We start from the raw sequence: 25,961 nt of genomic DNA, 5'->3' as shown, positions 1-25,961 counted from the left end.
CACTATATGGACCTCACAGTTCTAAGTGTCATAAGCAGACTATTGCAGCTAGCCAACCATGTCACACTGTCCTTTTTCCCACAGACAAGTGCTAGGTCACTAGCACACACTATAAAGAGGTCCATTTAGAAAGGAATGATACCCTTGTGTAGTTTTTAATCAGTAAGTAGCCCTGGAAAATCATTTTTGCAGAAATTAGTGGCCAGAAAAGGCTTATTACAGATGCCCTAGTGCAACGAGCATGTTCTGAAATGTAAAAGCGAAAAGTTTTAAGAGACAATATAAGCTCTCCCAAATCCTAAGAAATGTAAAAGCGAAAAGTTTTAAGAGAATATAAGCTCTCCCAAATCCTAATGTGAATAAATTTTTATAAACTACATATATATACACAACATTAACAAACTAATTAGGCTGCAACTCCAGAGAATACTGCATGATGACTTGCCAAAGAAATATTATTTCTTGAAAAGTAATTTTGAGTGGTTTGAACATTCGGTCTTTGAAACATCCTAGGGTGACACTTCTATTGTTTGCCCCCATATTAAAAAGTGTTCACCAGTACAGCTTCTCACCATGGCAGAGTTATTCCAGATCCTAAGCTCTTGTTCACTTACATTTGCTTAGCCAAGAATTCCCAGACAGCGATAATAAATTCTATTAATTCTAGTTAAAATCTTGCAGTACAGCTTCTCACCATGGCAGAGTTTTTCCAGATCCTAAGCTCTTGTTCACTCACATTTGCTTAGCCAAGAATGCCCAGACAGCAGATAATAAATTTTACTAATTCTAGTTAAAATCTTTAATAAAAGTTTGTTTGAATTGATGGAAAACTGAAGGCTATGCAGAAGATCAGTACCACAAATATAAATACATAGTAATCACTATCCATGATAAATCATTATTTACTCATGTGTGAAAACAATATTTTCAGACTAATTTCCTTTTTATACAGGTACATACAGATTCTGCATCCAAATCAGGTGAAACTTCTGCTGTAACTGTTAGATCTCTCTCTTTATCAGATTCAGGCAAAATATCTGAAAGAAAAAGAAAAATCAAATCAGCAGCTACATTTCTAAAAATAATACAATTCAACAGCATCAAGTTTCAAACTTACATCTTTAGACATACTAGTGTAAAGACAGCATCAAGTTTCAAACTTACATCTTCAGACACACGAGTGTAAAGAAAAAAAAATAGCAATGTGTATGATTTTTTGAACCTTCTAAAGAAACGGCTCAATTTTATTAGATTTCTATAGTCAGCCTAATCCTGGATCTCATTCTGAACTATGATTTTTTGAACCTTCTAAAGAAACTTCCCAATTTTATTAGATTTCTACAGTCAACCTAATCCTGGATCTCATTCTGAATTTCTGAGTTATGTATGAAACAGGATTTAGATGCATTCTGTAACAACATTTTATACCTAATATCCATGATCTTCAGAGACTGTAAGGTATTTTTAACTTTTGTCCTCACATGAATATGCTCATACACTTATAATAAATAACTACCTCCAAAATAACACACTACAGATCTCATGGCACTTTCATCTAAGTAATTTTATAATACATATTTTAGACAAAGAAAGATTGTGCCTAATAATCTAATCTTAGGCAATTCCCCTGTGTAAGAAAGTATCAGAAAGTTATAGAATATTATATGGAACTTGGTTACAATATGTTACCATTTGATTTCCAGGACTGTCAACATAGGAAGCAAAGAATGCTATGAACTCATTTATATCCATGACATAAACCCTTATGCAGATTCACATATGTAAAAAAATGTGATTTTTTTAGTTCAAAGCTTAACTACTGTGAGGAACTACATAACGTTCTCTTAAGAGTCCAGTAGTCCATCTCTAGGGTATTTGAGTTTTTCTGAAAAGCACTTTTATTTTTTAATACTAAATGTATTGGTAAATGAAAAATCTGAACAGGAAATGTCTATTTCCTCAAGCAACAACCAGTAAAGATTTGATTTAAAGGGGACATTAGCATAATATTTGAATGACTGAGAGCATGAGCACATTCAGAAAGCTTCAAGAACTGTATTACATACAGGGTCCTGGAAATGACCCAGAACTAGTAGACAGCATGTTATTTCTTGCTAACAAAAAGTCAAGGGCAAAGATTCTGATGAAGATAGAAAGTAAGTTTTCATTTTCTTATGCTCAGAGAAAACTGGCTGCCTTTACTACAAGGAAGAAAGTAAAACCAAAATACCTGTCTCCAATACCACATACAAAAGAAGTTTAGGCCGTTTTCATTTTGCCACAATTGCAAACAACTGGTTCTGCCAATTACCCAGAGCTCAGCACAATCCATTCTACTTGTACAGATAAAAATTAAGACCTTCAATTTCTATCACTTCTTAACCATTTCTCTTCAGGTTGCTTATTCAAGCCAACTACAATGCAACTTCTGTTACACAGTCATTTTTCTATTAGAAGCAGGACAGAGATCACAAACAAAGTTTACATATAAGTATCAGCTTTTTGTTACTATTAAAGTGAGCCAAAACACCTATATTTAATCACTTATGTCATCCAGACTGATGCAAGTAACATTAGATTTAAGTTAGTATAACAGTTAATATTTCAAAATATTTCATCAGTTTATAGTGTAAATCCTTATTCTTCAAAATGTATAAAATGCTTAAGTTCAACAGTTTAATGGTCAGCACTGGACAGAAATACAAGACATTTATGGAAGTAACTACTCTAAGGGGTTTTTTTAATACAATGACCTAAGTCTAAATACCTTCCACATTTGAAAGTCAAAATGAAACAAAGAAATTATTTCCTTATAAGGGTAGACATTTTCAAAACAACACAAGCTTTTACTGCACAAGCGTGAATTCAAAAGATGAAAAGGTCAATGGCTTATTTTAAAGATCATGTTTAGGAGTAACTTAATGGTAACAAGGGTTCAAGCTAAAGTTCTAAGGAAAAAGTCAAAATGAAACAAAGACAAAACATCCAGAACTGACAGGCATTCTTCATAAATAAAATGTTTTGTTCGTGAAAGAAAGGCTCTCCCATAAGTTTTACATCCAGCTAAAGCCAAACACAACATCATTAGAGCATCTCTCCACAAGAAAAAGAACATTCATAAAAACTCTTCTGAAAACACCACTTAGATCAGATTAGAGAAATGGAGAAAAAAATCAAAAGGAAGAGAGAAAAGAAAAAAGATCAACAATATTTATAGCAAACTTGTCAATCATACCATCATGGTTATTACAAAAATTAAAAAGGGCACCTACTTTTCCTTTCTCTCTCTCTTTCTAGATTTGTCACATTTTAACATAGTCTATTAAAACTAACAAACCGAAGTTGATTCACTTCAAATGGATTTGGTCCTTCCATCATGCTTTTCTTTTCTTTGTTATGACAGCCAGACAAAATTGTCAAATACTTATAAAGAAGGGCTGTGGCAAAAACAGTGGAATTTATCCACATTTATATGTTTAAATAATGCACTATTGGATTTGGAAAATTAAAAACCTGATAGTAGCCTATCACAATAAAGGACAAAATTATATGCAATTACAAATAAAATGGCAATCTGAGTAGTAGAATCAAACTCGCAACTGCAGATAAATAATTTCTTATTTTCTAGTCATTTCATCTGTGAGCTTTTTCACTCTTTTTCACATAGAAATTCATGACTATTTCTTTAATGCATTTTAAGAACATGCTACTTAACATCAGGAAAAGATTTTAATATGTTCTTTTTATTTGTCTAAGATTTTTCTATAGTTTTCTGGTAAAATCATGTGCTTCCAATTCCCTGTGCAAGTCAGAAAGTCAGTTATGAAAGCACAAAATTTGAAGGATCTCTGTAGAAATTATGGGCCCTTACATCAACAAAATCAATGCAAGTTATCAGAAATGTATATCAATTCCAAAGTTTATCATGCTCAGTTATTTGGGTACTGATACCTCTCACTATGCTCTTCAAACGTGCTCTTGAATGAAACTAAAGCAACAGAAAAACTGATTTAACAACAGTCATTCTCTGTTAATTTCATGTAATAATAAAACAGAATTTGGCAATACTTTTGTTCTCTCTAAAGCCTAAGTATATCAGACTATTGAAATTCTTTTCATTTTCTTGCCTTTGAGCAGTAAAAGCATGGTCAGTTTTTTCTCTGAAGGCTTGCACAAGTGAGAATTATCTGCAACCTGATTTAAACATCCTGAAAGTTCCAACAGGCATTATGAAAACACAAAAGAAACCTCCTGCATCCTTACAGTCTAGGATATGTATGTTTTTTTATTACAACCTCTATTAAAGTTCATTAAACTTCATTAAATATTAAAATTCCTACATAAATGTAATTATGGTTGAAGTCTGAAAATAAAACACATTATTTTAAAGTGCTAAAAGGAAAGTCAGGTGGCTAAAAGTACATTAAAATATAGAAAAGGAAGAAGTATACCTTGTGTTCTTGTAGCCTCCCTGATGATTTTCTGAAGCTCTTTCATTTCAGCATTCATTTCTTCATAGTTTATTTCCCTAGAATCAACCTTAGGAGCCTGGAAGAGTGAAGGATCAGTTCCAAGGTATGAACACTGAAGATGCCCATCATCACTCAGAGTGACTATAACACCCTTCAAGTCTCTGCACAAAAAGAACAAACAAATAAAGCTCATTAAGAAATTGGGAAGAATCACAGAAGCAATAACATCAAAACTATGCTGCATCTATATCTACAAATACAATAGAATTTCCTGGGTTTAATGAGGTCCCTTGACTAAAAGAAAATAACAATATTTATTCTTCAATTCCGATATGTTCATTAATATTACTCCCACCTCCTGCAATCACACCTAAGAACAACTTGCTTAGACCGATGACTATAACACCTTCAGAATCTGTGTAATCAGAATAGGTAACAGAAAGGATCGAAACAAATGAATAGACAGTAAGTTGTAACCTATTTTACTCATAAACTGCTACTTAAGGTTTTTGAAGTATAGATATTTAGGAGGGTATGCAGGAGGAGGAATTTGCTAACCGGAATATCGAGTAAGGGAAGTGAAGTGAAAGGATGTGTTGGAAGAAATCACAAACGAATGGAAGATGTTCACAATGAAGACAGCAGTAAGACTTTGATGGTATCAATAGTTCCCCTAACCAATTCTTTGGCTGCTACTGCAGCTACTGCGCTGGCTTCAAACCCTGGCTGTTCCCTGCAGTATCTTTCTGAAAGGAAACCACATGGATCCAGAACATTCCCCTTACGCTTCTCTTGATCAATACAAATGAGTGTTTTATTAGCTGCAATATAGTCTCCTTTCTGTCAAGGGAACAGTACTTCATTGCTCCTACAAAAGCCTCACTCATTTTGTTTATCTGACCATGTACCATGGAAATGTAAGACTTAGGAAAGTATTTAACAAACTATGAGACAATAGGGAGTACTGCCAACATTTTGCTTAAGACGAACGTTATTCCTAAACAGAAGAGAAAGACTAGGATAGATGTTAACACAAAAGTTAGGAGAAAGCTAACTTTGACTTTATTTTTTAAAATGCTTACTCTAAATGAAAATAAAAGTCTGTATTCATTTTAATCACAAGGTAACACATTCATGCTGATAACTCTTATTCCATACTTAGATATCTTACAGCAGATACTGATTTTGCATCAAACAGCTGCCATATGAAGAAAAGATAGGTCAGATTTGATTCTTAGATATAAAGCATTATTTGGATAAGAAAGTCTAATTCACTATCCCACTCATTAAACCCTTATAAAACACTGCATTTGTATAAGTGTTCAGGTTATAATTCATATGGAATTGACAAAAATTCTTTCCATTTACCTGCACTGATACCTTTCAAGTGCCTCCTCTAGTGCAATCCTCATTGAAAACCAGGTAGCTATATAAAAGAAATAGAATTATCTCTGGTTTCCTATGCTGTCTAGTAATGTGGTTCTGGTGCACACAGATAGGAAACCTCATTCCAAAATTTTCTGTGGCAAGAGTAATTATGAAAGAAAAGTGTGACACGGATTAATTCTGATAACTGATGATCCAATTGAACTGTCCAAATTGCCTTTTTACAGCATGCTAATGCCACAGTCCTGGTGCTGGTTCTAAAACTGCCACCAAATAATCTGGAAAAACTATGCTGTAACTGAGATCATCTGAACTCTGTACAGTTATATCATAACTGCATACAGGAATGAAGACCCCACTGGGCACTATACAAATAAGTAGCTGCTGCAGATGAGTTTGAGCCCTCTCTTTCTACAGAAAGCAATTTTTACTCAGTGAATGAAATAAATCTCCTTGCTGAACTATGAATGTTTGTAAACTGCTTGTGGGTTTTTTTGGACAACAAACAGGTCTCCTCAGTTAGCCGTTTGCTGAAGGTAGAACATGCAAATCTGAACTGCCTTCTGGAACAGAACACACACAAAAGGGCTCAAACATACTGTTCTCCTTATCTACTATATAAGGTCATCTTAAACAGAAACAGTCTGCTCTGCTGGGACTACCATGCTTATTGCCACAGGAAAGCTTCCAGTTGCCATCACAATTTTTAATATGTATTAGCATTCCCTACTGTGCTGGTTTGAGCTGAAGTAGAGTTAACTTTCTTCACAGTGGCTAGTATGGGGCTGTGTTTGGGTTTTGTGCGGAACACAGGGTTGATAATGCAGAGATGTTTTTGTTATTGCTGAGCAGAGCTTACACAGAGTCAAGGCCTTTGCTGCTTCCCATACTGCCACACTGGCAAGGAAGTTGGGGGTGCATGGGAGACTGGGAGGAGACACAGCTGGGACAGGTGACCCAAACTGACCAAAGGGATATTCCACACCATAGGACATCATGCTCAGTATATAAAGTGGGAGGAAGAAGGAGGAAGGGGGGACATCTGGAGTGATGGCGTTTGTCTTCCCAGGGAACTATTACACATGGTGGGCCCTGCTCTCCTGGAGATGGCTGAACACCTCCTGTCTGTGGGAAGCAGTGAATTAATTCCTTGTTTTGCTTTGCTTGTGTGTGCAGCTTTGCTTTCTCTATTAAACTGTCTTTATCTCAACCCATGAGTTTTTTCTGAGTTGCTCCCCCATCCCATTGGTGGGGGAGTGTGAGTGGCTGCGTGGTTCTTGGCCGCTGCCTGGGGTTAAACCACGACACCTACAAAAACTGTGATAGGAAGCTGTCTTTCTGAGTACCAAAAGGCTGAAGATGCCAAGACTCCTCCAGCAAATACTTCAAGGAGAGAAAGTGGAAGACCTAATACTGATTTTCAACTTACATATCAGCCAGTACCTGTGTTGGCAGCCATCCTGTGAATGTTATGGTCTATTTGCGATCTATAGGCTTGGGGATTGCAACCCAAAGGGGCTTTCTGACAAACTGTAAACTCTCAAAAGTGAGTGGAACTAAGCATGTCTCCTGGTTTCTCTGACTACTTGAATATATGTTGTCAACTACAGTCGGTTTCCCTGGTCAGGACTGGGTCTGTCACTGGAATTACATGCAGAACAGATCATCCTAGTTTTCTTACGTCCAAAAAAAGTCTGCACAACACACATCTGTTCTACATTTACAGAATTCTGGATGGCACATGAAGCAAATACTTTGGACTAACCCTAAGTTCTGTATATGAACAATGCTTCACACCATTGTGAATAACTGGACAACAACAGAGTCTTGGTAAGGTATGCAAATAACAGCTAATGTATAGGACTTCGTTAATGCCTGCCAAATGCTTGTAAAGAGCTTTGCCATATTAGCCACGAGTACAGCAAATCTTTAAAAATAGGATATTGTTGAGACAGATGCTACCATGCTACTAAATACACTGCCCCACACTTTGCTATTATGTTACAGCAAATAATGAAGTTGTTCAAAAAATAAAAGGGTCAACAAGAGAAACTGACTGCATCATGAGTTTGTTTCACATGTGGAGCAAGACACTGTCATCTGAAAACAAGACAATTTCTAAAATTCTCCAGCAATGACCTTGGAGCATCTTAAAATTTCTTTCCTGAAGCTTTGCATCTGTTAATCTAAGAAGGAAAGATCCATGAGGACATCTGAATATAAATCAAAAGGGCATGAAGAAATATAGCTACACTGTTAGCAATAAATCTTTGATGATATACTCCTAAAGCATAATGCATTCAAAAGTGGCTTGTAAATACAGTTCTTCCTATGTACTTTTAAGATGGCAGTCATCTGTAGCTAGTCAATCTATCAGACAAGATCAACTTAAATCAATGTCATGGTTTACCTGTGTAAATTACAATTTGCTTAACATTCACGTCAGCATTACAGAATACACATACAGAAGCTCCACCTTAAACTCATTTCAACCAGCTTTCCTGTCACTCATTAAAATCTGCAGTAGTCCAGAGACAAGAGCATTTGTTTAAGAAAGCAGCATTACAAATGACACTTTTCCTTTGCTTCAGTTACTGTTCTGCTGGATCCCAAGAAGACTGTTCAACATGAAATATACAGAAATATTTAAAAAGCCTTTTTAGGTAATCTTTCCTTGTTAAAAGAAGTCCATGAATTTGTGCATCAATAGAAACAATAACAAAAATGTGGTAATCAGTTATAACTTTTTTTATAATATATTAACTTCTCTGTTGGAATGTTTGTCAGCCAGTCAAGATTGCTTTATTTTCTCAAGCTTTTATAACAGTGGTTAAAGACAGCAGGGGGAGGGGAAGCATATTTAACAGTTTTATAGTAGTTTCCCCACAGCTACTGCACTCATACAATATCCCTGCAAATACCATTACTTCATTTTGCACATTTTGCTCACAATCTGGAATTTCAATTACTTGTTAAATTTCTTTTATTGAAAACTATTTTTTTTACTATGTATCACACAATAGTCAAGGTAATAGCAAATCTAAGGGGAGACTTTAACAGTGAGGAACTCAAAGTACAAAACAAATTATTCTGATATCTAAAATAACTTTACAGTACAAAGCAACTCCTACACACATATGGTAATAATTTGAAAAACTATCTTTTATTGGATTCTGGGTAGTAATAATGGCATATGCTTTTTGTAGGTCTTCTCTTACTAAACAAATTACTCACAACAGAATTCTTGAAGAAATTAAAATGCTTTGCATGTTTCCAGTTATATAATACCAAAGTGATCACTCCAACAATTGACTTAGAAGTTGAATCTGTAATTCTGAGTTCTGCTTCAATGACACAAGCTAATCTTTGGACAACTCTCAGGACAAGGTCTGGTTATTGACACCATTTTATAGCTTTAATTATTTATATTTATAATAGCTCATAAAACTTCTACTTCAATTTCAGAAGTAGTCTTAATTGATGTTACTCATACCAACCATTTTAGAAATCAAGATTCTCTGCAATACTACTACTTTCTGTTCCTTATTGATAATGTATTATTTAAAAACTACTAAGTTAGGAAGCTAATGCCTGTACTCAAGCATTTCCAGTCCATTTCTCTCCTCATTTTGTCATCCTTTGAGGTAGTTATATGCAAGAGCATACCTCAATAGCACATTTTAGTTTAATGCTTTTGAAAACCCAAATTGCTCTAAGTTCTCTACTGTTTCAATGTCATTTTAAACTGTAACTGTGGGAAGTATTTGATAAAATACTGAAGCAAGATAAGACTAGGTGTAATAAACTACAAGAATTTTCTAAAATGAACTAATAGGAGTAAAAGTTAAAAGCCCATCTTACTCTTATTAAACACACACTCTGAAATACAATGTACACCCACAGTTGAATACTCAAAGTACACCCAGTGTGACTCAAGGACAGCTACTACAGATTTCTAACTGGTTCTATATATGTCTAGAACTCCTTTGAAACTCCTTCCTCAGTAGAAAAACCTTATTTCAACTTCACATCAGAATTAATGCTTGTATGTGTAAGCCTTTCCCATTCTGCTATTACATGTGAAAACAGATAATCTAATTGCTCTCAAATACCACAATTCTTTTAAGGCTATTTATATTGTGTATTTTCACACTCTGCAGAGGGCATGCAAACATATAATGCAAATATAGTGCTCAATTATAACAGTTTAACATTATGCAATTATATCGGATATCATTAAGAGGCAAATTATTTCTGCTGTTGCTTTACAGAAAAACATTCTTACTCCATTATATTCATGTGATTGTTGATCCTAACAAAACACCAGACACAAATTTAGTTCAAGAAATGGTGAAATTCATGGAAGAGGAAGAGGGAAATGAAATGTGATGTCAACTTGATGGCCAGTGAAAAAAGTCTCTAAAAAAAAAAAAAGAAGTTATGACTAAAACAACACATCAACATCTATCCCCTTTTACAAGCACTGAAATGCAGAGAGTCAGAACTGAGTAAAACCTAAATTTAGCCAGAGTGTTACCATTTTAAATGCCTGGAAGATTCTCCACCTCTCAGGTCTTATACATGTACTTTCAGTCACCACTTGGGAGTGAAAACATCTTCACTTCCAACTTAACATGGTGACACCACACCACAAAACAACAAACAACAAACTAGTTAGCACCTCACAGTACCACAAATTTGGACAAGTCATCTGGTTTTCTGTTTGGAAGAGATGTTTTACCTAAAAGGTCAAATGCCATCCATTGACCAAATAAAAAATGAGCATCTTCCACCAAACCAAGCAAAACAAACAAAAAAAAATGGAAATTAATTGGTTTTTCTTTTATTGCCGAGTTAAACACTACTCAAAGTTTGGGTCGGGGTCTTTTCTGCCAGACCACTACTGCCACCTGCGGGGCAGCCCAACGCGGCTTGGGAGGGCAAGCCAGGCAGCAGAGCTTTCAAACAAGAGGGCCCTGAAAGCTATCACATCACATTAAATGAAGTGGCTTGGAAGGGTTTTGATGTTTTTTTTAAGTCCTAGTATAATAGCTCGACAGTTTAAACATAAGGGAATCTTAATAAGTTAAGATTTAACAATGCATGTAGTGGGAGAGACATCCATGCACAGCATAACCTTCTGGTTCCTGCAGGCAGGGAACACCCTCTAGAGCAGGTATGCTAGACACACGGATTGAGCTCATCCTACAAATTACATATAAAATGAATTTTAGCTGAAGGATTAACCACGCCGGTTCCTTGTTGTTTTAAATGCAAAATCAAAACCAGTTCAAAAGCAGTGAAGGTTTTATTTAAAAACTGAAATAGCCATCTATACTAAATGCAGCTTTAAATTAAAATTAGTACTTCTCAAAGTAGAACAAAACCAGAAAATTCATTGTGATGACACAGGCCTCCAGAAATACATCATCTTGCTTTAAGCAAAAAAACTGTAAAGAGAAGTATAACATTCCAGGAAAAGTTCATAAATTGCACATCACATTTCTCATTATCACAGTTCCGTGTCTAAGACACTTAGTTGCATTATCTGAATTGAAAATGAATGTGAGGACTGATAAGAAAATCTGATTACTTTAAACAACAAGGCAGCCTCCATGTCAGAGCTTCAAATAATAAGAGAACTTACATTGTGATTTCTTTTGTGATAGCGCCAGTGTTAGCAACAAGAAAGAAATAAAGACCAACTGTGACCCAAGCATGTAAAAATCTCCATGCTTCATTCCCTCTTAGAGCATATTTCTGAATTTTCACTTCCTTTACCTTAAGTCTAAAATATGTTTCGAGGCCAAGCTCCCTCACTAGCAGACAGGTATATAGTAGCTTCCAAAGGCTCAAAGGCTATACTAACAGCTACAGCACTGTAAATATAGGATATGGAGGGACTCAAAAGTTTATCCTTCATGTAAACCTTCCCTTCTCCCACTTCAAAATAATGGTTAGAGTCCATATCACTCCAGGCAAGCTGGAGAGTCCTCCAGTATCTCTGCTTCCAACATAAAGAGATGTAGGGTGCTATACTGATAAGATCTACACTCTAGTAAGTTTCCTGTTTTAGATAAAGCTTGTTCTTAACTGTTGGCTTCACAGAAGATAATATTAGACAGTACACAAGGAAAATTAGACTACACAGATTACAAAAAAGTTTATATGAATAACCATGATGTGTCTCTACCAGAGATTTATTCTGAAAGGTTTGAAGAATTACATAACTTTAAAAACCCTCAAATTAGTTTACATCTCTTTCTCCTCACAGTTGCCTTCAAGCTCCAAAACTCACCAGGATTTCAGTAAGGAAAAGGTGTGTATGCTATTAATTTCAGCAATACCTATCATTGTCCCCTCGCCCTGTCTTTTAAAGTGCAAAGCTGCTCTTTCAAAACATCTCCAGCACTTTCCACTGCTGGCCGGCTCTTGGCTCCATAGCTTCACATAAATGTCCCACATGCTGGTCCTTGTACAAAAAATGCCTTTTATGTTAATAGCACAATAATCAAGACCTTCAAAATCAACACCCTGAGACTGTTCGTGATATCTGTTTTTCAAACAAGATGTCCAGCTTGTGTCACAATACATGCATAAACTCCAGCCTACTGCTCAATAACCAACTCCAAGACTGGGAGTTCAGAATCTGATGCAATTATATTCTATTATGGCACAACATGAAATGGCACAGAGAAATTGCAGGTTAGCCAAAAACAAAAAACATGCTATTTGTTTAAAAGCAAGGATCTTATTTTAAATACTAGAGGGGGAGTTACTTCCCTTCTTGTTCTTCAGAATTTCCACTTTTAAGGTTTTCTCTAGAACCATGAAGGTAGGAATATTTTAAGTGTTATTCCAAAGTAAGTTGAAACCCTTACAAAACCACATGACTGTAAAAAGTAAGCTTTTTGAAAAAGCAAATAAGTGACATGCAATAAAATTAGGAGAACTGGCAATATGGGCATGTGCTTGATATCATACAGTAAATACCATTTGAAACTAGCTTGCTATAAAGCCCAGTCATGAATCACAGTAATATGCTGGACATAGTATTTGGCACATCTATGTCTTTTGCAGGATCAGAATCCTACTAAGGCACAAGAAATACAATTGCATTCATATCTTGTGGCTAAGCTACACACATGAAATTTATCTCTTCAAAAGACCTTTAGAAGGCTAATATTTTGTACTGCCATCTCTTGACAATCCAGTGGTAAATTAACAATGAAAAACACATGCAACATTTTTTTTTCTTCTTAAGAACATCTCTTTAAAATGCAATTATGTTTAAGTAGAAAAGTTCTAGAATTTTCTGCATTTAACCTCTCAGATCAGGCAACATTCTTACAGAACACTCAAATAAAAATTTATATATATACATCTATATAACTGAGCAGTTCATACTGTGCGTCATAACTGGCATTGCTTCTATTACAGTACTACTATATAGAACGGGGAAAAATCTTTCAACAAACTATAAAGTTTGATTCCTGCAGTTTTCTTTCCATAAAACTGTGTAATAAGTGCTAAGTTTTGCTGGTTTTATATGTAAGTTTTGCCATTTTTATATGGTGATTCTTTAACAGTTGTGGTAGCTGTGGTGATGTCAGTTATAATAAGGAATAACAGATGGGCTGGAATGAAGAACAAAGTATTTTCAAGCATCTGGATAGCTGAAAAATTCAATGAGGAGTTTTATTTTGACTCCACCCACTATTACCCTCTACATGATTGCACTTTTAAACCTTATATACTTAATTCAACTACAATATTCCTTCGTATTTTTTCCAGTTAAATTCAGTTCCTGTTGCCTTTCTACTGTTTGGAGGGCCCAGCTACACAAAGTATGTTCATACAATGATTCTGTGCCAGAAAACAAGTTTTAATTTCAAGTCCATATTTGGAAGAGGCCAACATTTTCTCACTTGCAAATTGATCACAGATTTTAATTTTCTTTAAAAAATATTGGAAGTTAAAACTTATGGCTATACACCAGAATTCTGAACCCCAATCTCCTGATTCACATAATTCACTTCAATTAAACTGATCAGACTGTTGGGCTACATATGAGTTCAAATCTGGGAATTAATCCTGTCTCAAAATAAAGAATTTAAACCCTAGCTTATGTACTCTTCTTTATGGAGACAGTTTGCTGAATCAGAGACTTTATGTATAAATTTATTCAGATAAAGTGCTATGAGTTAGAAGCATGTTAACTATGGCAGGCTCAAGCTATTACTCATACCACAAGGTAAGACTTGGTTCTATGAAGCCAGTGAACAGCAGTCTGCCAGGACTTTATACTTCATTAGACCAGTAAGTATACAAACCACACATTTCTTACCAATCATTCTAATATTATGAAATAACAAATCAGAAAATCCAAAGAGACTATTGCATTAAAAAATTTTCAAAAAAGCAAGAAGGTGATTCTCTCCATTCTCTCCAATAACTGTAATATTCTTTATTGCTTGGTGTTGGGGTAAAGACAAGATTGGTTTTAAATGCAATAAACACAATTCAATAAGCAACGACTTTCAGTAGTGTGATCCCTTTCAAAACACAAACTGTTGAGTGATCCTGAAGTGCAACAGCACATATCATTTGGCTTATGCTTAAAGTGCACTGGTGTTGGTGTAGAGGCAATTTCTACTTGTCTGAGTCACCAGAGCAATACCTCTCAGCCTTGCAGTCAAGCTGCAGACTAATGGAGAGACTGGACAGGAACAGAGTACTGGAACACACCATAAACTACTAAGCCACAGAAACCACCCAACCCTTCCTCACGTATTTTTTCAAACCAAGGGCTAAAGTACTGGAACTTTTTCTGTAGGCATTCGTTGTTGTTCATGTGGTCCTCAAAAGCCAAGGCCAACAATAACACAGACAGTTAAAAGGTGGCACATCGGATTATCAAGACAAAAAAACCTTCCCACTTTCATCTGTAAGTATCTTAAATGGTAACACAGACAGTTAAAAGGTGGCACATTGGATTATCAAGACAAAAAAACCTGCCCACTTTCATCTGTAAGTATCTTGAATGATTATCTCTGGTTATAAAGAATGAATGCTACAAGCCTGTAGTGGTATATGGCAAAACAGAAAAATCAGATAGGGAGCAAGAAATCACTACCTTCAAGCAAAATAGGCTGGAAATTACTGGATAACTAAGCAACATTGTATACATCTTTTCACACTGCTCATCTTTTATGCATATTGCACATGCTATTATCAAAAAAACATGCAAGAAAAAAGAAAAGAGGTAGCTAAATAATGCTATTATTTTATTCATCAATAAAATATTAATTAAAACATTTTAGCAAATTATTTTAGTAGTGTAGGAGTAAAATGATAACTCAGCATATAGCAAGAGACTATTGCTTTAGTAAATTAGAAGTACTATCTCCAAAATTAACAGGTATTTTAAAATATTGTAAAATACTCTCTTGCAATGCACCTGTGTAACTCTAAGACAAGTGGAGATTTCTTAAGAGATAGGAAAGTGCAGTAGCCATGGCTAACAGCACAACATAGGACAATACAAATATTCAAACACTAGCACCAAATAGAAAATTAAATTTCAGCCCCTTCATTAGTCAAAAAGTCTCTGCTTCTCTATTATTTATGCAAGGGGAGAGACTCATACAAGAACAACATTATAAGTTTCACACCTATTGATTTACTTTAATTTGTCTTCCATGTAGTAAGAAAACTGGACATCACTATAGCAACTTAATAATTTTAAAGTGATTCAGTAAGCTGCAGTATTTCCTGCATCTCAGCCTACACAATGCAACTTTATTATTCTGTTTCTAATTCATCAAAATCCTTAATCAAATACATAACAGCATAAGTCAAAACATGAACACCAATGCCCTTTGGGTAACTAGTTTTAATTGATGGCTGATAAATATATTACTATGTGACATAGTCTTAATGGGCTGATGGTTCATACACCAATGTTAGGAGTTTAGGCATGACCCCAATAGTCAAGACAGTCTTGATCATACTTGGAGAAGCAACAACAAAAAATTACCTCAGTAAATTTCAAATACCATTGTTAGTTGTAGCAATTAGCTGAAAGAAATCACTTCTTGATTGCAAACTAAGCAAAACAGATTCAGTGATGAAGACGTGGAATCCTGTGATCTATTTATGGGACCATTTCTCAGCACAAACCTAGGCAGACTTGAGGTTCATAAAGAGTTGAAGTGTGGATAAAACTTACTAAGTACCACTGCTTGCCATCTTGAACATATAAAGTCCACCCTATTTCCTGGCTTTTCAACAGTTACTTTTGTTTAAAGAGGAAAATATTTTTTCCCCTTCTCAAATAATGAAAATCTATTTACTAGCTTAACTCAAGCTAAAAGGTTGGGTCTTGGAAACGTAGTATTTTAAGAAACTCAGAAATTCTTGTTGTTTATAGGTAATAAATTACTTCTGCACAAAAAAATCTTTCCAGATGTCTTTATATTTCCTCTTCAGAAAACATGCCATTCCATTACCAAGTAAAATGATATTTATCTGTCAAATAAATGAAAGTGAAAGAAAATATTCTAGCTACTTTCACCAACTTGTCTATACCTGTCAACCCCTTGTAATAAAAGGAACTTCACATTTTACAAGGCATACACGTCATTTTGTGGGTTATTTGCTTCCCTGAAGAACAGTCCTTCTGCTCACAGATATAGTGGTACATATAAAATGCTCACGAGAACTGGTTACTATGCTCCAATTCCCAGATGTAGCTCCTAAAAACAAGAGGCACCACATATGCAAAGCATTCAATTACCTATAGACAAGCACTATGGGTGGCTCTAAAGTTTTTACTTTGTGGTATTACTAATCAAATTCCAGTGAGGCTGTAGGCGAAAATCTCCTTCATTTAAACATTAAGTTCACTGATATACTTGTGCCTAAAGTAGTAAGAGTCCCCAGTAGAACAGAGAGGGAAGAAATATCTTTCCCACAACACACACCCTAAACCCTGAGGTTGGTTTCCTGTTAGAAATGGGCCTGCTCATAAATTCCACATGAAATCACTTTTTTTTTTTTCATATAGATATCACCACTTCCATAACAATGGTTAATAACTGAACTTCCAGTTCAGTGATTAAAGTCTGTCTGATAAAACCCAGAATATGACAAACACTCAAATTTTTGCCTCTAATTTAAGTTTCTGATCACAAGTTTTTATTGGAAATTTTCGATTTCCTGACAGAGAACATTCATGTTTTAAAAGAAGGTAAAAATGTGCAGTCCAACAGTTTAAAAATATGTAACTTTCAGAGTGCAGAAGCACCTTGCTAAAAATATTATAAGGAATCATTTATCTCTGATTCTATATTTCCTTGCATGTTTTTAAAAATGTAATGAAAATCATGTAGATTATACTGGAATTTAATCCCAAAAGTTGCAGTAGGTTATTTTCCTCATTTACATACTGGCATTGCAATAAGGAAATACTGTATTTCACATTATTTTAAGAGGAAAAATCAATTCATAAAGAATAAGGAGGGACACACACTAGAAACACAAGTTGCTTAGCAGGAACTCTCTGAATCACTTGCCAGTTGATCTTAGGAGTACCAAGAGTATAGGATAAAGTATATGACTGCTTTCGTGAAGCAATCACTACCCCTGTCCCAAGGAATTTATATAAAATACCTTCCAATAATGCTTTTCTCATCCAGAAAGCCAGTCACACATTAGAAGCAGCAGATATTGTGCTAAGGAGAAAATACAGATGAACATGTACGATCTATAAAGACAACTGCTTTCTGAAAGCTTCAATGACTTTGCATTATTGCAATAAAAGCGAAGAAAGTAATTTACATACCTCATATTTAAGGCCCTTCAATCTCTCAGCGGCTTAGAATTAACAACTCTATGCTTATTAAAGTGTTTAATATTATTTATATTACAGTAGTGCCCATCTAAGACTGAGGTCTCTCTTGAGTACTAGAAAATCATTATTACATTGACTTAAAGAATTGACTTACAAAGAATTTCCTTTCAAATTATTAAAAAAATAAAAAACTCAACCCAAACACATATGCTCTGTTTCAGACAAATTACTCTCTCTATAAGCTTTACTACAGTTTTTGCTGTTTAGCTCATTTTAATTTTTAATGCCAGAAGGAAGCACAGGCATACTGCATATTTTTCAATAGACAGACAGAAACACAGCTCTGAAACACATATGCCCTAGGCCTCACCCTGCCTTTCAGATCATTGGGTGTAGGCACACAGATATTCTTCCGTTTATCAGTACCTGTATAAAGAGGTTTGTATGACTAGATTGCTGTCTCTCTACCTGCCATTCATTCATTCTTTCTTCACAACTCCAGACCAAACACTGGCATTAGTAGGTGTGTGGGAATTCTGAATCTAAGAAGCAAATCGATATGGGGCAGATTTTAGGCTTAAATTTCTCCCTAAGATCAAACTGCTGAGTGTTAAAGTTCAGAGGGAACAGGCAGAATCTGCATAAAATCCTTAGAGACAATATTGAAATAGATGGTTCAATATAATGAGTTTCCAAACAAATAATTGTATAACAAATGTTAGCACAATCTGTTATTGTAAAAATCAATGCTTTTTTGAATTTCTTTCTGACACAAATATTTTTTCCAAACTTCAAAAGCTGTGCTGTCATATCTCGCACAATTAACTTCTGGGTTATACTAACTGGCCCACTGAGACTGTTCATTATATTCCACTTGCAAGACCTGTTGGATGAAAGCCAGCCTAACTCTCTTCAGAGAGTCTAAAAATAAAGTGAAATTATAAGTCATTTTAAAAATCAGAAGGTAACTATTAGTAACAAACAAAACACAAACATCCCACTGCACAAGTCAGCAAAGCTGGTTAGTCAGATGTCACACTTCCATTTGTCAAGAGGTAAAATGTATGACTTCTGATCAAGTGTTTAACAATCCAGTGTATATTAGCACAGAATAAGAAGTAATTCACCTGACAAAGACACTCCTACAGCATTCCCTATGCTCAAAGCACTGGGAAACCAGCACCCACCCCAGCTCTGGGGACACACAGTACAGGCATAAACTGGATTGTAAAAACACTAGCTGAACCTTTCTGTGGTTTGCTTATTTCAGTGACAGTTGCAGCACAAGTTACCAAGATCATAACTTCTCTTCACTCAATCTCCCAACCAGCGAGTCTTTCCCTGATCTGTTTTGCATGCCTTTTTCATAAAGTTTTGGCCTGTTGCAGCACAGTCCTCAGCAACTTAAAGGGTTCCTTAATTTCCACAGTTTAACATTGGAGTTTAATAATGTTTGAACAAATCATCTCTGGAATTCATATGCTCTTAAATGCTTAATGAAGAACAGATTTTCAGTGAGATTCCCTATTTTCCTGTCTCAGGGAAGGACCTTACCAGATTGCAGAGCCTCACTTTTCATTCTTTCAAAAAGAAGCTACTGCACTGGAGCTACGAGACTCCAGTTTCTATCTTCACTCCAGAAAAACCAAAAACCTAAAACACAGTACAGCAACTCTAGCATTGTTCTAGAATTAACAGTATACACATTAATGAAATGAACATTTTACAAAACAAAGAAAAAAATACTCTTTTTAAAAGTCACCTTATTTGTTACCTACCTCATAACTGCTTGCTGCTTTCTAAAAGCAAATTGCACAATTGGAGAAGAAAAAAGTAAACTTTAACAAGTCACTTACTGTAAATTCACTACTTTTACTGATACAGGAATGTGAGGAAGTTGAGTGGCCCATTTCAGTGTAACATCTTGATAAACGTTCAACATTTTACCATGGTTTCCAATTAAAGTGTTTATTGTTCCTTCTTGCACTGTTAAAAATATAAAAACAGTTTCAGGATGAAAGATATTTCAAAAGCCTCTACTTTTCTTTGTGGTTTATATCATTACAGTATTTTTTTCTTTTAATTTTAAGCCATTACTTGTTAGAAATTAATTTAATATAATTAAAGTGTCAAAAGGTATGAAAGTTACATTGACAATAACCAAGGGCATATGTGATTAATTATGGATACCATTTTCAATTGCATATTACACAACACATGCCACAACTTTCTAAGGTTCTAGTCATATCTGGTAATTTAAAACATGACAAACAAAGACTCATAATGGCCATGTTGGCATGCCAAGATAGAGATGGCAAAATACATATTGGTTAGATATCTGCTACATATACTTTTCATTAATTCATTAACTTGTGAATAGCAATTAAATGTGTATGCATTTATATGGTTTACTTATAGTATAATTTAAGTCAGAAGGCATGAAATGTGAAGATTGTTAAGATCATACTTATAATGATTAAAATGATATTTTAGGTCCAAAATAAGGCATAGCATCAAAAATTTATCAGATAGTTTTTGACACATTAGAAGAGAACAAGTATTAAGAGTCTGTAATTCTAATGAAGTATGTAACCAAGTTGTTTATGCACAATGTAATAAATAAATTTTAAAATAAATAATTCAATAATTTTTGTTTCAATTTTTAAACTACCTGTAAATATCAGCAGGTCCTCAAAAGAGGTCCTCAAACACTAGTTTACTCTTCCAAAACCTCTCATTCTTCCATTTTTGTTGCTTTGGTAGCTTGGGCACTAGACAAGTGCCCCAATTAGGGGATAAGAAAATATTTAGATTCTATAAATTATGACACTTCACACTAAGTGACATATGAAAATAAACCTGCCTCATCCCAAATAAAGGAGCTATGACTCCACATATTTTCTATCAAACACTAGTTTACTCTTCCAAAACCTCTCATTCTTCCATTTTTGTTGCTTTGGTAGCTTGGGCACTAGACAAGTGCCCCAATTAGGGGATAAGAAAATATTTAGATTCTATAAATTATGACACTTCACACTAAGTGACATATGAAAATAAACCTGCCTCATCCCAAATAAAGGAGCTATGACTCCACATATTTTCTATAAATCACAGAATTACAGAATCATAGAATGGTTTGGGATGGAAGGGACCTTACATCTAGTTCAATAAACCTGCCTCATCCCAAATAAAGGAGCTATGACTCCACATATTTTCTATAAATCACAGAATTACAGAATCATAGAATGGTTTGGGATGGAAGGGACCTTAAACATCATCTAGTTCCAATCTGCCTGCTATAGGCAGGGATACCTTCCACTAGACCAGGTTGCTCAAAGCCCCATCCAACCTGTTTATTCAGAAAAATATATTTATTCCGTGGGGAAGAAACTCTAAAATACTCTTAGATGTAAAGGTAACCAAAGTTGAATTTTTTTTACAAACCTGAACAATAAGGAATGAAGCAACTTGGACTGTAATCAAGCTTTTTCATGAATCGTATTTGCCCATTATCCTTAAGGCAAAAGAAGTTTCTCTCACCAAGCACAAAAACAGAAGAAGGTCCCTGATTAAATGAGACAACACGTATATCCAGTGCTTGCTCTCCAATGTTTAAAACCCAATCCACCTTCAAAAGAAAAAACATGCTCCAGAAACCAGTTGACTGCTGCACATTAAGCACAATACTTTGAGATGGCTCAGAACTAATCAAGTTACATATCATTTACACAGATGGACAAGCAAAATCAAGGTCTTTTTTTGAATGAGAGCTATCCTCTTGTTCTGAGGGCAGTTGGTAACTTTCCTTAAAATAAGCAGCAAAAACATTTACTTGTCAAAAAAGTCATGAATTGATGGCTATGTAGTTCACTTAGCTATATTTAAATTTTAAAACACACATCCCATTCAAAATGGAAATGCTTTACACTTTAACTCTGAATCCAAGGACAGAGTATTAGAATCATTTAAATCTGCCTCTGTAGATGTCCCTGGATATTAAGGGCAAAGTAAGAGAGCAAAAGGCTACAACTTATTCTACCAATACATGTAAATGGATAAATAGACAAAAGTTTCAGATGTGTAAGCCAATATTTATGCTTGCAGTCACTCATGTACACCCTTGAATATGAAGAATCTTTGTGTATATCATAGCTTGTTTACTTCTCCAACTACATACATTGATACAATAAGCAACTACTTACAAATCCTGCCTCACCTAGCTCTTTACATCTGTAAACAATACTACTGCTTATTGATACATTTAGTGGGTTTGTTTCTTCAGCTCTTCTGAGAATTTCAGCTAAACACACATGCAAAAAATGCTTTTGACTTCTGCCAGGTTGGTTAAACAGAAACTTAGAATTTCTGAAGTAAAAATATATCAAAGTTCAACTGTCAGCACTTCCTATATGAACAACATCAATCATTTTGCTTAAAGAGCATAGAATGTGTCAGCAAACACACTGGCATATCTGATATATGAAGTTGGAAGTGCCATTTTAAAACTTAAGGAGAAAAAAAAAAGCCAGGCTTATTACATTTGTCTCCATGTATGCTTCTCATTTTAGATTTTTTTAAATTTGTTTCATTTGCAACATATCTGATGAACCTTCCAAATTTCTTATTTAAAAGCTGTATCTTCTCCTAATTCAAGATGTAGAATTTGGAATGATTTATAGTTTGAAAAAAATTTTACAATTAGTCACTGAAAGGAAAATGCCCTCTCAATATTCTACTGTTGTACCTGAAATACACTGAATCTGGCATTTCACACGTGCAGTATATTTAGCAGACAAGCAACTCTGCTGCAGGACCACAGAGAATTAAATTATCTTCCTCTTAATAGAAGATAGCTCAAATATTAAGCCACTTAGTCACAGGGACCTCTGGACAACCATTTAATCCAAAGGGTTTTGACAAAAAAGTCCAGTCTACTGACCAGTTATGGAAGCATTTCACTGCTGAGTTTTCTCTAAATACAAAGGATTCCCCAAGAAGAATGAGGTTCATTTTCTAAGTCCAATTCAAACTCACAATTAGACTTAAGTTAAAAACAAGAGCAATAATTCAAGTGTACCTATTTATTTTACTACAGTGTAACTTCTGTATTACAAAAGATTGCCTTAAAAGTATTAATTTCAACTACATGGTTCTCTTTTTGCATTAGAACAACAGAGAGTTTTAAGACCCAACCTTAAACAACTGAGGCTTAAAGAAACAGTAATACAAATCTACTGCAGTTTTTCCATTGCCTTTAACAGCAATTGGATCAGGTCCTTTGTCAGCAGACAGTGTTTCCATTCGTTACTTAGCATTGGTCCTTTTAACGTGTGCGAAGTGTACCATACAGGTTATGTAAAATAAACAGGTTTTACCGCAAGTCTTTTTCCAGAACTAAGTTTTTGCTGTTCTGTTTCTTGTCTTTCATCAGCATCTGTCGCAAATGCCAGCACTTGGTATCTGTTATAGGAAGTTTAAAAGTTAGAAAAACAAAAGATGTCTTTGTAGTTAATACCCTTACATTAAGTAAAAAATAAAAAATAATCAGTACGAGTAAACATACACAGTAAAAGCACAGTCTAAAAGGATTGTTAGAAAGCCCACTGCAACATATCTATCATCAGCAAAGATGTTAAGATTAATATCACTGTAGGATAGCAGCTAAGCATAAAGGTATAAATTAAACCAAACATTTCTGTTCAGATTTTATGCAGTGTTAAAATAAGTTCAACAGCTAATATTAGAGGATAGAAATCTAGGCCACAAAAATAGAAGAAACTGACTCATTTTCAAATTGGGAAATTGAAATTCTAGTTAAAAAATAAACTTTTTGCTCTTACTGAGCTTTTAAAAAAAACTCCTAAACTACTCAAATACAATCTGCTGTATCTAATAATGAAACTCTCAAGCACATCCATTAAGTAAACTAAGTGGTTCCAATCCAAGAGACTACAGTAAACTGCCATCAAAATGTGCCACATTAGCAAAATTGGGAGGTTTGCGGAGATTTTATTATTTTAACTGCCAACCAACCATACTAAGAAAAATTGGCAATGGAGATCTTTGAACAAAAGGTATCAACTGGCATAAAAGCTCTGCACATCCTTCTGCCTTCTTTACACCTATGCAATCCTCAGCGCTGAAACTGTGTCCTCATTGACTTTCCTGTAACTTGTGATGATATCCTAACTTACTCAACTACCTTGTTCGCCATGTATGCACATTAGGTAATCTCTAAAATACTGAAGTCTTCTACAAAAGTGAAATAAGCAAAACCAGAAAAAGACTCAACAAACTTATGGAAAAGGTAGCATTCAATTCTGGAAGTCATCGAGTGTCATCAGCTCCTAAGCTTAAACTAACACAATTCTGAATGTTCCAAGTCTAAAATAAGAGTATGCATTTTTGTTTATTGACAAAGTTATAGATTAAAAATGATGACACCAATATTCCTCACATTTCAAATGCATGTATTGTGGTGCAGCAACAGGACAAGGAATAATGGCCATAAACTAAAACACAAGAAGTTCCACATCAACACAAGGAAGAACTTCTTTATACATTGAGGGTGGCAGGGCACTGGAACAGGCTGCCCAGGGAGGTCATGGAATCTCCCTTTCTGGAGACATTCAAAACCTGTTTGGATGTGTTCCTATGCAACCTGCTCTAGGTGACCCTGCCATGGCAGGGTGGTTGGGCTACATCATTTCCAAAGGTCCCTTTCCCATCCCGATGATTCTGTGGTTTTGTGCTTGCTACTGAACAAATTTATTTTCCAAGATTATTTTATTTACAGAAGTAAGAAGTTTAACTGCTTAAGGTGAATACTGTGAGTTAGTTAATAAAACCAAATAAGCTGCTTTTAGTACAATTATGATGCCTTTACTCTATATGAACAAATTTACTTCCCTTTTTCAGTTTAACACAATTATAAGGGAAGTTGCAGATTCTGACCTAATAAAATCATCTCTTTTCACCAAATTTTATTATAGTCTTGGAAAGCACATTACTATTTCATTAACTAATCAGGGACTAAATGTAGATTTCAAACCAAGCTCCCTTCAAACAGCAATATGTATTGATGTTTAATTACCAGCTACCTGCACACACCCCATCATGGCCAAAACCTCAAACCACAGATGACCAACACAAACTTTCAATTCAGCTATCACATCAAGTATATAATCACTTAAATAAGAGGCACTTTGCTTTTAGATATTGAAAGAATTTTGAAATACTGCTTTCAAATGAAGCCACTGGCCTGCATGAGCTATAAGATGGATAATTTGAAGTTCTGCTAAAAACACTAGACAGAAGTGCTGTATTTTTAATTCACTACCATAAGAATAACTCTTCTCTCCTTAGTGTGTCTATTTCCTTCAGTTTAGAAGGATCACTTAATGCTACTCTAATGTCCTAATAGTTCAGGCACACTAGAATCATAGAAGCAACTGGGTTGGAAGAGACCTCAAAGATTATCGAGTCCAACACTACCGTGGTTACTAGACCATAGCACTAAGTGCCACATCCAGTCTCACCTTGAAAACCTCCAGGGATGGCGAATCCACTACCTCCCTGGGCAGCCCATTCCAATGTCTGATTACTCTTTCAGTAAAAAATCTCTTCCTAATATCCAACCTAAACCTCCCCTGTCAGAGCTTGAGTCTGTGCCCTCTTGTTCTACTGCCTCTTGTCGCTGTGACACAAATGGCCTCCAACCACCACATCTCCCACCGGTCCTTCTCTGTTTGCAAACAGCAGGTCTAGTAGGGCTCCACCCCTAGGCTCATCTACCAGCTGAACTAGAAAATTACCCTCTATGCACTCAAGGAACCTCTTAGACTGCCTTTTCTCTGTTGTATTAAATTTCCAGCAGACATTCAGCAGGTTAAAGTCACCCACAAGAACAAGGGCTGGTGATTTAGGGACCTCCACCAGCTGCCTGTAAATTATCAGCCTCATCGTCCTGATTGGGTGGTCTGTAACAGACTCACACCAAGGTGTCAGCCTTGTTGGCCTTCCCCTAGATTCTGATCCACAGGCACTCAAATTTGTTGTTAGCAACCTCAAGCTCTACAGCAACAAGAGACTCTCTGACATATAGGGCCACCCCTCCACCCCTCCTACCTTTCCTATCCCTTCTGAAGAGCTTGTAACCATATCCATGGCAGTACCCCAGTCATGCCAGTCATCCTAATACATTTCTGTGATGGTGACTACACCATAACTTTCCTGCTTCACAATGGCCT

General features: G+C 35.3%; 1 protein-coding gene across 1 annotated transcript in view; it reads right to left on the bottom strand.

Moving 5' to 3' along the window:
* Nucleotides 1-25,006, bottom strand: part of BBS9 (Bardet-Biedl syndrome 9) — a gene marked incomplete at both ends in the record, with an annotated part of 38,556 nt that extends 13,550 nt beyond the window's left edge. The window contains 6 exons of the mRNA XM_009078923.1: nucleotides 961-1,037; nucleotides 4,452-4,633; nucleotides 19,569-19,698; nucleotides 21,157-21,340; nucleotides 23,088-23,176; nucleotides 24,960-25,006. Of these exons, the coding sequence (XP_009077171.1) occupies nucleotides 961-1,037; nucleotides 4,452-4,633; nucleotides 19,569-19,698; nucleotides 21,157-21,340; nucleotides 23,088-23,176; nucleotides 24,960-25,006 (709 nt within the window). The remainder of the gene's footprint in view (nucleotides 1-960; nucleotides 1,038-4,451; nucleotides 4,634-19,568; nucleotides 19,699-21,156; nucleotides 21,341-23,087; nucleotides 23,177-24,959) is intronic.
* Between the last annotated feature and the right edge of the window lie 955 nt (nucleotides 25,007-25,961).

The sequence above is a fragment of the Acanthisitta chloris genome, unplaced genomic scaffold (assembly GCF_000695815.1).
Source record: "Acanthisitta chloris isolate BGI_N310 unplaced genomic scaffold, ASM69581v1 scaffold18267, whole genome shotgun sequence".
NCBI lineage: Eukaryota > Metazoa > Chordata > Aves > Passeriformes > Acanthisittidae > Acanthisitta > Acanthisitta chloris.
Note: the sequence above shows the minus strand (reverse complement) of the source record. Positions and strands in the feature narration are given on the sequence as shown.